Source organism: Microtus oregoni, unplaced genomic scaffold (genome assembly GCF_018167655.1).
Source record: "Microtus oregoni isolate MIOR12 unplaced genomic scaffold, Mior012 000013F_ref0000133, whole genome shotgun sequence".
Classification (NCBI taxonomy): Eukaryota; Metazoa; Chordata; class Mammalia; order Rodentia; family Cricetidae; genus Microtus; species Microtus oregoni.
In genome coordinates this window covers 45,187,009-45,201,403 of record NW_024543072.1, presented here as the reverse complement: position 1 = coordinate 45,201,403, position 14,395 = coordinate 45,187,009, and the positions used below count along the sequence as shown (strand labels likewise).

The following is a 14,395-nucleotide window of genomic DNA, read 5'->3' as shown; positions in this document are numbered from 1 at the left end:
CAGACAAGTGAGGGTAGGACAGGGTTACCTGGTAATTGAGGGCTGAAGTGAAGTCTTTCTGTTCAAACGCCTCCAGCATCTGGTTTGTCTTTTTTCCCAGGTAGTTATACGTACTGGAAGACAACAGGAAATATTCCAAGCTTAATCATTCAGTGGGAAAGATCCAAACCCTTTTTACCTGATGCTTAAAAGGAAGGAGATAGGCATTGCGGATGGGCTTATCTTACATATGCATGGGCCTAGGTTTAGTCACACCTCACTCCATAAAAGAATGCCAGGCCAACCAGCCTGGGCAGCATAGTAAGGACCTGACCTAGTCCCCAAACAGGGACTATGTCGGTGGAGACAGGAGGATTCGGAGTTGAAGGCCATCTCTAGCTATATAGTAAGTATGAACTTGAGCTACAGGAGATCTTGTCTTGGAGAAAAAAAAATCAAAACAAAGGAAAATATGTAGTGAGGGCTCCTACTAGTCTGTAGGGCCAGTGGCTTGGAGAACCTGTCTGTCTTCAGTTCTGAGTTCTGCAGCAGCACAAAGAAGGGCCAACAGAGGAGACAGAGAAAGGTCGCAGGGAAAAGGAAAGGAACAAAGTTTTAAAATTGGAGAGTAAAAAGCTGGTAGCAGACTTTAGCTGGGAGAGACTGCCTGAAGCACACACAGGCTCAGAGATAGACAACCAGGGCTCAAAAGCAGCCCCTGAGGTAAGTACTAAAAGCCATATGCTGGGCCATGCACGGTTACACATGCCCACAATCTCAGCATTCAGGAGGCTGAGGCAGGAGGATCTCTTTGAGTTTGGTTGCACAGCAGGTACTAGACACTTGGGAGGTGGAGCGGGAGGATCAGGAATTCAAGGTCATCTTTGGCTACCCAGTGAGTTTGAAGTCAGCCTGGGCTATAAGAGATCATGTCTCAATACAAAACACAACAAAAAAGACTATTCAAGTTGGGCTGGGGGTGCAGTGTAGTATTACAGGTGTGCATAGCATTCCTGAGGTGCTGGGTTTGATCATCAATGTTTAAAAAGGCATCAAGTCAACAGGGCTTGTCAAAGGCAGGCATACCAAGACACATTGTGCAAGGTACCTTAGCTGCCCCTTAAGAAACAGACTCTCAGCCAAACAGGTCGCTGGACCTGCGGCAGTCTTTAGTGAAGTCAGCAAGCAGAGTGGCTTTGCTGACTGCACTGCCTAACGTGCTGAGCAGACACTGGGACACATGATCGTGGTTTCCTGGCCATGGTGGGCCAGACTTTGGTGGATCCTAGACTAGGTCAGACAACGCTAATGAAACCTGAGAAGAGAAACAAAGACATGCGGAAGATGTTGAGGTGAGTATCTTCAGGGGACCCTTGGAAAGGGTGGCTTTTTGGAGCTGTTCAGAGCTTTGTAGTTTCTGGCTTTGGTGGGCTAGGGTCTGGCTGTATTTATCCCTGTGAAGTGGTATGCAATTTGTCAGAATTTTATAACAACTTTCTTCTTCTTCTTCTTCTTCTTCTTCTTCTTCTTCTTCTTCTTCTTCTTCTTCTTCTTTTCCTTCTCCTTCTCCTTCTTCTCCTTCTTCCTCCTCCTTCCTCTTTCTTCCTTCTTCCTTCTCCTTTTTCTTGAGGCAGGGTTTCTCTGTAGCTTTGGAGCCTGTCCTGAAACTAGCTCTTGTAGACCAGGTGGGCCTCGAACTCACAGAGATCAGCCTGCCTCTCTAGGGCTGGGATTAAAGGAGTGTGCCACCACTGCCTGGCTTTTTATTTTTTTTTTAAACAGGGGCTAGTTTGAACGGATTTCTGTCATTTGTAACTAAGCTTCTGACACTCTAGCTTCAAGATACTGACCATCGGGGTCTACAGAGTTAACAGGAGGCTCTGCAAAGATGGGGTCCCTGGGCCCCTTCAGTCCACATGCTCATCTGCCTCACCTGACTACACTGGATACTATCACATAACACAACTTTCCTTTTTAAGATTAAAAACTATTATTTTGGCTCCTGTGCCAGGAGGGGTCCTGGGCCAGCAAGAGGCCCTGCTCCTGTACCAGGAGGTCCCACATCAGAGCACTGGACTGAGCTCCCAAGGTCCAGCTGAAGAGCAGAAGGAGGGAGAAGATGAGCAAGGAAGTCAGGACCATGAGGGGTTGGTGCACCCACTGAGACAGTGTGCCTGTTCTAATGGGAGCTCACCAAATCCAGCTGGACTCAGACTGAACGAGCATGTGATCAAACAGGACTCTCTGAATGTGGGTGACAATGGGGGCTGACTGAGAAGCCATTGATAATGGCACCGGGACTTGTTTCTACTGCATGTACTGGCTTTTGGGGACCCTAGTTTATTTGGATGTACACCTTCTTAGGCCTGGATGGAGGAGGGAGGGCCTTGGACTACCCACAGGGCAGGGTACCCTGCCATCTCTTAAGACTGGAGGGGGAGGAAAGAGGGTGAGTGGGGGAGCAGGAGGGGAATGGGAGGAGGGGAGGAAGTGGAAATTTTTTGAATGGAAAAATAAAAATATATAAAAATAAAAAACCTATTATTTTTATATGTATGTGTTTTCGTCTTATGAGTTTATGTGTATCATGTGCTTGTAGGAGCCTGCAGAGGTGAGATTTGCAAGAGCAGCCTGCAATTGCTTGTCTCTTTTTCCTTCTCTCACTCTCTCTGAAACAGAGTCTATCAGCTATCATAACCTCAAAATCATGGCTATCCTCCTACCTCAGTTCTTTGAATGTTGGCATTAAAAGCATAGATCATCACATGTGGCTGTGTGGTTGGAACCTCCAGCTCGCCCATTCCTCCCCCCGCTCCAAACCCTGCCTGCTCTGAACACAAGAAAGGTGCCAAAATGCCCAGTTCTGCATTCTTGGCGGCGACTGCAGCTTCCTCTCCTGAAGTTTCTAGCCACCCAATAAGTCCCCCACCTCAAACGCTCAGCTTTTGATCACACATGGGCACAAACCCAGCCTGTGGTGGACACAATATCACTCCTCACCTACAACCTATAAAGTTTCCCTGCTTTTGTTTGTGGGCACGGCTTCTCGGGCCTGGGTCTCTGGGAGTGGGGAACCTGCCCAGGAGTTGCTTTGTTCAAATAAACCTGTTCTACTTTTTCAATTTGGCTTGATCTGGCTTGCCCATCCTGTGATGGATGAGGTGACCCCTGTCAGGTTTCTGGATGGGGTTGTGTGGGTAGGAACCTGTTAGTGACCACTACTAAAGTGTTTCTGTTTTGCTGTCAGATTTATTTATTTATTTATTTATTTATTTTTTGTGGTTTTTCGAGACAGGGTTTCTCTGTGGCTTTGGAGCCTGTCCTGGAACTAGCTCTTGTACACCAGGCTAGTCTCGAACTCACAGAGATCTGCCTGCCTCTGCCTCCCAAGTGCTGGGATTAAAGGCGTGCGCCACCACCGCCTGGCTTGCTGTCAGTTTTGAGACAGAGTCTCAAGTTGTTCAGATTCTCTTAAAGACTTTCCAGGTAGCTGAGGATGACCTTGAAATCCTAATCCTCCTGCCTCTACCTCTCACGCGCTGGATTTGTAGGTTTACGTCACTACTCCACGCTCCTCCCTCCCTCTTTCCTTCCCTTCCTATTAAAGCTTGAGGATCATTTCATTAGCATTTGAGAGAAAAGCCAGAGTGAGCAGAGGGCAGGGGAGAGAGGAAGAGGAGCAGAGAATGCCGCTCCTTTTCAGTTAGGGTCCATCTTCCCATGACTGAGTCAAATTGCACCAGTCGAGCAAATTACCCAGCTTCTTTCCAATGAATGGCATGGAAATGACTTCTATTAGAGAGGACGAACATGCAAGAAGCCCATGCACTCCAGTGATGAGTGACTTTAAATCTGTAATCACTGGGAAAGGGCACGCCGTGCTTACCTGCCTACGGCTCCATTTGCCCCCATGATCAGACCACTCAGCAGTTGCTGAGGAAAAAAGAGACAAAGAGACTCGTTTTTTTTCAAACAAGAAGAGCTGTCATATCATAAACAGCTAAAATGGATCACTGTGAAGCTGGGATATGCCCAGGGGATAACTTACCTCATCCACCCCAAACAGCAAAGCAAACTGTCGCTGCTGATTCTGATCCACGCACTGCCCGAAGTCTAAGAGATCCGTGTCACTGAACTTCAGTCCTTGAAAGCTGGGGATCTTCTCCCGAATCCCATCAAGCAGCTCTTCTGCACGAACTTTGGAACAACAAACACTTACTTTATCAATGCACACAGCAACAGAGACTGTCAATTACCGTCTTGAGCTGGCATGTTGGCACATGACTATATTCCCATTCCCAGCACTCTGAAGGCAGAGGCAAGGCGATTCTGAGCTACATAGTAACAGCCTGGGCATGGTGGTGCACACCTTTAACCCTAGCATTCAGGAGGCAAAAGCAGGCAGTCTCTGTGAGGTTGAGGTTAGCCTGGTCTACATTTCCAGGCCAGCCAGGGTGGGATACATAGTGAGACTGTGTCCAGCCGGGCGGTGGTGGCACAGGCCTTTAATCCCAGCACTCAGGAGGCAGAGGCAGGGGGATCTCTGAGATTGAGGCCAGCCTGGTCTATACAGTGAGCATCAGTTTCAGGGCAGTCAGGCTATTGGGAGAAAGCTAGGGATTCTTTCTTTCTTTTTTTTTGGGTTTTCGAGACAGGGTTTCTCCATAGCTTTTTTTTTTTTTGGTTCCTGTCCTGGAACTAGCTCTTGTAGACCAGGCCTCGAACTCACAGAGATCCGCCTGCCTCTGCTGAGATTAAAGGTGTGCGCCACCATCGCCCGGCAAGCTATGGATTCTCTTCTCTTTCATTTTGAGACATGGACACCTGTAAACCTAGGGGGGTCTCTCTACAAAGCTGCTGAGGATGACACTGAACTTCTGGTCTTCCTGCCTCCACCATGAAAGTTCTGGGATTGTAGGTGTGCATTGCCATGCTTTGTCCATGGGAAGCTGTGCACATCCAAGGTGAACACCGTACTTTACATCTTCATCCACGCCTAGGCCATCTCCTTATCTAACGAGGTGACCACCCCTAGGCTATCCTGGGATCTGATAAGGTCCACCCCTAGCCCATCCCGTGATCTTACGAGGTGACTACCCCTAGCCCATCCTGTGATCTGATGCAGTGACCACCCCTAGCCCATCCTGTGATCTGATGGAGTGGCCACCCCTAGCCCATCCTATGATCTGATGCAGTGACCACCCCTAGCCCATCCCGTGATCTGATGCAGTGACCACCCCTAGCCCATCCTGTGATCTGATGTGGTGACCTGTGATCTGATGAAGTCACTGGGGATATAGCTTAGTGGTAGACTACTTGCCTAGTTTGAACGATACCTTTGGTTAAAGTCCCAGTATTGCAAAACTAACCGACTAAATGAATATGTATCTACAAAGTGCTTGTTATAAATGTCTAGGATCTCGTGCTATAGCCTAGGCTGGACTTTAACTTACTATGTAGCTATCCTACATATATGCTACATATCCCCCTATCCTATGGGGATAGGTTAACTTCAAATTCATGGCAATTTTCCTGCTTTAGCTTGTCAAATTCTCTCTCTCTCTCTCTTATATATACACTTTCCAGGAGACAGTTCCAGATCCCATTATAGATGGTTGTGAGCCACCAGAATTGAACTCAGGACCTCTGGCAGAGCAGTCAGTGCTCTTAACCTCTGAGCCATCTCTCCAGCCCCCTTTCTTTGAGACAGGGTTTCTCTGTGTAACAGAGCCCTGGTTGGTCTCTAACTCACAGAGATCCACTTGCCTCTACCTACAGGGGATTAAAGATGTGTGAGCGACTGCGGCCTGGCTTGCCTGCCAAATTTTCTTATTCCTTTTAAGATGAAGTCTCATATATCCTAGACTGGTCTTGAACTTGCTGTGTAGCAGAAGACAACCTTAAATTCCTGGTCCACCTGCCTCTACCATGAACTAGAGGCTTGTGCAGCCACACCCAGTTTTATCCACTCTTCTTGTAAAGCACAAGGACCTCTGTGTAAAGTGACACGAATGGCTGAGGTCTTAGAGCAGTTCTATCTGAAGCAACTTTAGCTGCCTCATCAGTGGCCTGTGTAGTTGGATGGGGTGGGATGAAATGGAGCTTCTTTTTTTTTTTCTTTATTATGTATACAGTGCTCTGTCTGTACATCAGAAGAGGGCACCGGATCTCATTATAGATGATCATGAACCACGATGTGGTTGCTAGGAATTGAACTCAGGATCTCTGGAAGAGCAGCCAGTGTTCTTAACCCCTGAGTCATCATCTCTTCAGGCCCCCAAAATGGAGTGTCTTGATGGAATATGTGAGAGTTGGAGACAATGTAGGAAAAAAACCGAAATATTTGTGTTTTAGACAAATGGCTCAGTGGAAGAAGACTGATTCTTCTTCTAGAGGACGGTGGTCTGATTCCCTGTACTCACATAGCAGCTCACAACCATCTCTGACTCCAGTTCCACAGGATCTGCTGCCCTCTTCAGATATCCGTGGTCACCAAGCACCATGTGGTGCAGACACGCATTCAAGTAAAGCACTTGTATGCAGACACATAAAACAAAGTTAAATGTAGTTAAATACAACAATACTTACTTTTTACTCCCGTCAAGGAAGGAATGTGGTAGTAATAAAAAGGCAAAGCAGGGGCTGCAGCAGCCACCTCCCTCAGGAAACTTATCAGGGCATCTGAAAGAACAAGAGTCCCATGAACAAGACTAGAACAATGGCTTTCCTGTATGAGAGCGTGAATCATTCAGGCTGAAGAGATGGCTCAGAGGCTAAGGGGCACTGGCTGCTCTTCCAGAGGACTTGAGTTCAATTTTCAGCAACCACATGACAGCTCACAAGCATCTACGATGAGATCCAGTGCCCTCTTCTGGCCTGCAGGTGTACATGCAAGCAGAATACCGTATACATAATAAATAAGTAAATCTTTTTTTTTTTTAAGTAAATCATTCAATGAGATGCAGTCATCCTCTCAGAGACTGAAAACTCCTAACTGCCCTTACTATTCTCAACTGTGCGACTGCAATGTCACTTCACCAAAGTTTTATTTTTTGAGGCCAAAATAAGAGGACTGGAGAGATGGTCCAGCAATTACAAACACTGGCTGGTCTGCCAGAGGATCTGATCTGGTTTCTACACTCACATAGTGACTCACAACCATCTATTACTCCAGTCTCAGAGGATCTGACGCTGTCATCTGGTCTCTAAGGGCACCAGGCGTGCATTGTTGTTTATAGACATACATGCAAACACACATACACACACACACACACACACACACACAAATAAAACTAAAAATCATAATTGCTTTGTTTCTCACACTACTAGTGGACCACACTAATCCACTGTTAAAAAACTGGGCAGGGTAGGGCACACCTTTATTTATTTATTTATTTTTAAATATTTATTTATTTATTATGGATACAATATTCTGTTTGCATATATGCCTACAGGCTAGAAGAGGGCACCAGACCCCATTACAGATGGTTGTGAGCTACCATGTGGTTGCTGGGAATCGAACTCAGGTCCTTTGGAAGAGCATGCAATGCTCTTAACCGCTGAGCCATCTCTCCAGCCCCCTATGGCACACCTTTAATCCCCATCATTCAGACTCAGGAGGCAGAGGCAGTTGGGTATATGTGCGTTCTAGCCTGATATACATAGCAAGTTCCAGGCTAGCCAGTATTGCATAGTGAGACCCTTTCCTAAAACAAACAAACAAACAAACAAAGAAAAAGAAGAAAGAAAGAAAGGAAAGAGAGCAAAATATTTTAGGGAGTCTGGAAGATGGTCTAGTCAGTACTTGCTTTCCTTGCTTGTTGAATGGGCATGAGGACCAGAGTTCAGATCCTTAGCACCCACAGGCACAGCAGTACACGCCTGTAATTCTGCCCTGGGGAAGTAGAGCCAGGTGGATCCTTGAGGACTGCTAGCTGGACTCTGAACTCCAGACCAGTGAGAGAGTAACCCTGTCTCAGTGATTAAGGAAGACATCTGATGTCAACTTCTGACCTCCACATAGGCACGCACGCAAGGGCCCCTGCACACATGTGCACATACATGCACACACAAATTGGAGCTGAGGGTATAGCTCAGTGGTAGGTGTATAATATCATACTCAAGGGCCTGGGTTTGGTCACCAGCACAAGGGGAGAGGGGTGGGGAAAGCCAGGCACGTACTTCCCCACTATGGAGAGACAATCATTACATATTACTAAGAAAATCAGGGTCCTATCAGGACAGACTCCAGTGTTCTTACCCCAGAAGGGCTAGTGTGACAACGGCCAACAGGGGCTATACACTGTAACTGGGACAATTCTACAATAGCAACAAAGAGAAACCTCAGTTTTAAAATGGAGTTATAGCTGGGCCTGGCGTTGTAGGCCTGTGATCCCAGCTTCCTGCGAGACTGAGGTGAGATGTTCAGAAGTTCAAGGCCAGGGCCTGGGAGAGGGCTCAATGGATAGAAGTACTTGTAACACAACCCCATGACCTGAGTTTGATCCCTGAGACCCACAGTGGAAAGAAGAGAACTGAGTCTTAAAAGGACTCGTCTCCTCACCTCCATACTTACCTGTGGCCATGTGCACTCATGTGTGGCATATGCATATCTACACACACACACACAGGCACACATGCATGTATGCACGCAAACACACACACATACAGGCACGCACGTACGCACGCACGCATACATACACAGCCCACCTGGACAACAAGATTAACTCAGGACCAGCCTGGGTAACTTAGACATTTTCTTAAAAATTTAAACAAGAGAGGGGAGTATAGCTCCGCTGTAGCATGCAGACCAGCACACTTGATGCCCTGGGTTCAATCCCTTGTGTTAAAAGAGCTTAAAAAAGAAAAGGTTGGCAGTGGTGGCACATGCCTTTAATCCCAATACTTGGGAGGCAAAGGCAGGCGGATCTCAGTGAGTTTGAGGCCAACCTGGTCTACAGAGTGAGTCCCAGAACAGCCAGGACTATCACACAGAGAAACCCCGTCTTGAAAAAGGAAAAAGAGTGGGGGCACATACCATAAACACTCCACAGCATTGGACACGCTTTCCCTTTTGGGACCGATCCGGACAGAGCAGAAGCGAGACTCTGGCTGTTAAGGAAGTGGGTTTCCTTTGTTCATCAAGTCAACTGCACTACTGCAGGCGACAGAGAGTAGGCTCACACTGTGGATGAGGCCCCAAGCGGGAGAGACAATTTCATGTGTCATCTCCTCTGCGTACTGTGAAAACATGCTCAGCACTCAGGAAATGCTTCAAATAAAGTTGTTATGAATAATTCATCTCTCTGCTCATTTTTCAGAAAAACTGCTTACATAAAAAAAATTGCAAAATAGCATGAAAAAAATGTCCATTCTAAATTTCCAAACTATCAGTAAATAATTTACCTACATGAGGGATGGTTTTCTATCGGCCAACAGTGGGTATCATTTCATGACAATTTATGGATTTAATTATGGCTTTAATCATCTGCACAAATATCTCCCTTTCTCCTCCCTACAAATCAGGACATCATATATCCTAGGATGGCCTCAAACTCCCTATGTAGTTGAAGATGACTTTGAACTTCTGATCCTCCTGTCTTTACCTCTTCAGGCCTGGGGTCCTAAAGCTTTGTGCATGCTAGGCAAGTACTCTACAAACCACACTGCACCCCAAGTAAAAGGTCCCTTATCAGTGGGGATAGGAAGATCAGGAAGTCAATATCTCCTGCTATGTAAAGAGTTCAAAGGCCAGGGGTGGTGGTGCATGCCTTTAATCCCAGCATTTAGGAAGCAGAGGCAGGCAGATCTCAGTGAGTATGAGGCTAACCTGGTCTACATAGTGAGTTCCAGGACGGCCAGGGCTATATAGAGAGATCCTGTCTCACCCCTCCTCGCCAAATAAACAAACAAGAGTTCAAGGAAGGTTGGGCTACTTGAGATACTATCTTAAAAAAAATACACACATGTACACACACACACACACACACAAATTTCCTTATACTTGGACACAAATAGTTCCTACAGAGAAACCATCAGAGAAGAAGAAATCCATAGTTTATTTTGGAAAACAATAGGCTTTTTCTTGGGGGGGGGGCAGTGTTTCAAGATAGAGTTTCTCCTTGTAACCCTGGCTACATGCATGGCTAAGTATTACTCACTGGCCGGTCAACCTAACACCCCTAGCCTGACAGAAACTTAGATCAGTTTGGATCTGTTTCTTATTTATTTATTTTTTTGGTTTTTTGAGACAGGGTTACTCTGTAGCTTTGGAGCCTGTTCTGGAACTAGCTCTTGTAGACAAGGCTGGCCTTGAACTCCCAGAGACCCGCCTGCCTCTGCCTCCCGAGTGCTGGGATTAAAGGTGTGCGCCACCACCGCCCGGCAGCTCTGTGTCTCATTGTTTACTCAGGAAGTGCTGTGTGACCCTGAAAATGTGGTTTATATTCATCCAGAGGCTTTGCTGTAGAGGGGGAAGTAGGAGAGAGGTGTGATGGAGACAGGAGGGTTATGTAGCTGTGTGGAAAGAGATGTCGCTGTGTGGAGACAGATTTTCAGAAAGAGATTTTTCAAGATGAAGTAAGAGAGAAAGTTATCATTGGGAAGTGCGCGTTTTCTTATTCACCCCTTAGATAGAAATGTTTGGCCCCTGAGGATTTTTTTTTTTTTTTTGCATTCCCTGGAAGTGGCCTTGGAGCAGGCTCTCAGAAAGGCCACTGGTACTTGCTTACCTTTGCTCTGTGACTTGAAAAAGAAAGGTGCAATGACAGCAATGCCATCAGCTCCAATTTCTGCTGCATGCTGGGCCTTGACAGGAAGAAAAGACCATAACAGAGTGAGTGATCACAGTCCCTATACTCACCAACAAACTCTAGAGTTCAGCAAAAACCTCTTCATATTTGTCGCCCCCTCTAGAGAACAGAAAGATTAAACCGTTTAATTAGAACAATGGTTCGCAACCTTCCTAATGCTGTGACCCGATAATAATAATAATAATAATAATAATAATAATAATAATAATGTTGGAGTGACCCCCCCAACCCATAAAATTATTTTTGTTGCTACTTCTTAACTGTAATTTTGCTACTGTTATGAATCGTAAATATCTGTTTTTCTGATGCTCTTTGGGTGACCCCAAGGGGTTGAGACTCACAGGTTGAGAACTGCTGAATTAAAATGTCATTCCTGGAATGTCCCAGGTTGCTGGAGAGACACCTGGTGTAGGTAAGCTGAGTGTTTAATTTCATGTTTGCATACCTGTCTCTGGGCCATCTCACTGCCTCTCTGGATTTATTCTCACTCACTGACTTTTTATAAGATTTATTTTATGTGTGTTCATGCATGTACACAGGCATCCAGACACCAGAAGAGGTGTCAGGTCCCCCAGAGTTGGGGTTACAGACAGTGGTAAGCCGCCACGTGGGTGCTGGGAATCAAACTGGGGTTCTCTGGAAGGCAGTGTCCTTAATCTCTGAATCATCTTTCTGATCACCCAGAATCTATGTTGCTGGCTTTTTGTTTTTTGAGACATGGTCTCACTATGTAGCCTTGGCTGGCCTGGAGCTCCCATGTAGACCAGATTTGAACTCATATTCCTCCACACTTAGGCTCTCTAGGCTAATCTTTTCACCTTCTGAAAAACAAGGATTATGGGCCTGTGCCACTATGCGTGGCTACTTGGATTTCTGTCAGGATACACACACAACAAAATCCTACCACGCCACCAAAGTCACTTTGCTAAGACATGAGAAGCTCATTTACAACTGTTAACAGAGAAGCCTGCTTGTATAATTTTTCTTCCACTGCTCTGCCTACTCAATGGTATTATCTTTCCCATGGGATGGTATAACAGTCATATTTCAAGTTGACATTACAGACTGGGAATACAGATGAGAAAGGTTAAGAAGAAAAAGATATATATATATATCACAAAAGATACATAGCACCATGCTTTGACAGCTTCTTGAATTCTCCCAGGGAAAAGTATAAAGGACGTTTCTTCTCCTTGGGCATTCATAACACTTTTAAAATATTTTATGAATATAGGTGTTTTGTCTATATGTATGTCTGTGTACCACTGTGTGCCTGTGTAATTTATCTCACTGTGGAATTCACAGAGATCCACCTCAAGTACTGGGACTAAAGGCATCTACTACCTCATTAGCCTTTATTATTATTATTGTTGTTGGTTTTTCAAGACAGGGTTTCTCTGTGTAGCTTTGGAGCCTGTCCTGGAACTAGCTCTGTAGACCAGGCTGGCCTCGAACTCAGAGATCTGCCTATCTCTGCCTCCCCGAGTGCTGGGATTAAAGGCGTGCGCCACCACCACCCAGTTTATCTTTATTACTTTTTAAAAGTCTCTCACTGGACCCAAAGCTCATTCATTGGGCTGGGCTGGCCGACTACTGAGCTTTAGAGATCTGCTGTCTCCTCCCAGCCTAAGGCTAGGGTTGTAGGGTTGTAGCCACACCTATCATTTCATGTGGTTCCCGAGGGTCTAAATTCAGGTTGTCCTGCTTGCTGCACATACTTTACCAACTGAGCTGCTTCCCTACCCATCTCTTTAGTTATTTATGAGTATTTTACCGCCATTACACATTAAATCCGAATAGTAAGAAAACAAACATTTCATGAAGAACTGGGCTAGATGAAAACTGTGGAATCATAGAGCTAGAGTTTCCTGGGGATGCAGTTAATGTGCAGGTATAAAGGGACTGGGCTTCTGATAAACAATTTAAGGCCTCTTTGTACTTTAGTTTCTTAATTAATTCGCCCAGGCCTCAGAACCATCACCATCTGCTTTTGCTTTGTTTTGTCTTGTGTGGCCCAGGTTGTCTTCTACCTCCAATGCCCCAGTTTCAGTCTCTGGGAAGTTAGGATTACAGGTGTGTGCTGCCATGCCTGGCTCCTGTCTAGCTTTTTGCGCAAACCTAGCTCAATTACTAAACCCAGAGTGACCCGAGTCTCTGCATCCTTGATCCTATGTCCTGGCTGAAGACTGTATCTGGACAGTTTTTACAGTTCTGCTGAACAGTGGTCTGATATGTTTCTGGCTGACAACTTTGTTTTTTATATTTATTTTGTTTTTTGTTTGTTTTTGGGTTTTTCAAAGGGTTTCTTTGTGTAGCCCTGGGTGTCCTGGAACTCGATCTGTAGACCAGGCTGCTCTTGAACTCACAGAGATCCACCTGACTCTGCCCTCTGAGTGCTGGGAAGAGGCATGCACTACCACCACTGGCTACAGCTTTGGTTTTGAACCTGTAAAGAAACCCATTCTCCAGAGAAGCCCCACTGCCTATTCCCTTTCTGTCCAGCAGATGGCGATGCCTCTCATTTCCCAGAGAAGACTGATGCTGGCTTAAGTTCTGCATTTACAGCCAACCTCAGCTCTATTTGAGAGAAGTTCCCTTGTCTCTTGTCTTCCAGCTGTCATTTCTTTTGAGCTACTGCCTTTCCACAGTCCCGTGCCTGCTTCAGAGGGCCCACACATGATCTCTTCCAGCCAAATATAGGACTGGTTTGAATTCTAGCACAAGAATGAAGGTCCCTCGAATATCCATACCAGTTCTTGTGACTCCTTCAAACTTAGTGCTCCCACGTGAATTACCACCTGGTCCAACCTGCAAGAGAGAAGCAGTGTGAACCACCTGGAGTTTAGAAGAACACAGAACGGCTGCACCATCCTGTTTGTGCTGGCTTAATAGCCTCAAGACTAATACAGCAGTTGAATCAATTCTATCATGGTTCTTGGGACCCACAACATGAAACAAGAGAATCCATTCCCAAAAGTCGTCCTTTGACCTCTATCCACATACCATGGCACAAGAGTTTATGTACATGTATGTGTGTGTCATATATATATATATATACATATATATATGCATACAGTATAATAAAAAATCAAAACAAACACAAAACTAAACAACAAAAACTCAAAACCCCACTACTAGGCAAGAATAAATGAAAACAGGGCCTAATGGCACAGGTCTGTAATCTCTGATACTTGGAAAGCTGAGGCAGGAGGACCTCAAATTCAAGGCCAACCTGGGGAACTTATTAAAACCTTGTCTTCAAAACAAAACAAAATTAAAAATACATTATGTAATACTCTCAAGGAATTTTAAAAAATATTATTTAAAAACTAAAAAGTAGGCAAGAATAAATAAAAATAGGTCCTAGTGGCACCAGGTCTATAATTAATTCCCAACAACCACAGGAGGATCACAAATTCAAGTAAACCTTGGGAAGTTATGGAGACCCTTATCTCAAAATGAAAAATACAGAAGTCCAGAGATATCTGAGTTAGAGCTCAGAGGCACGGCGCTGGCCTAATGCGCAGGAAGCAGCTCTGGATTCGATCCCTGGCAGTGCAGTTTTAAAAAGTGCACGGAGACATTTCTCTGTGCTCATTTAGCAA

The 14,395-nt window shown here is 45.5% G+C and overlaps 1 protein-coding gene across 2 annotated transcripts in view; it reads right to left on the bottom strand.

The window, feature by feature from the left end:
• Npl (N-acetylneuraminate pyruvate lyase) overlaps window positions 1-14,395 on the bottom strand; it is a 40,290-nt gene that overhangs the window by 7,890 nt on the left and 18,005 nt on the right. For both annotated transcript variants that reach the window (XM_041662889.1, XM_041662890.1), the window contains 6 exons: window positions 13,541-13,598; window positions 10,710-10,785; window positions 6,568-6,660; window positions 4,028-4,176; window positions 3,866-3,912; window positions 29-113 (listed from right to left, as the gene is read on the bottom strand). In XM_041662889.1, the coding sequence (XP_041518823.1) occupies window positions 29-113; window positions 3,866-3,912; window positions 4,028-4,176; window positions 6,568-6,660; window positions 10,710-10,785; window positions 13,541-13,598 (508 nt within the window). The remainder of the gene's footprint in view (window positions 1-28; window positions 114-3,865; window positions 3,913-4,027; window positions 4,177-6,567; window positions 6,661-10,709; window positions 10,786-13,540; window positions 13,599-14,395) is intronic.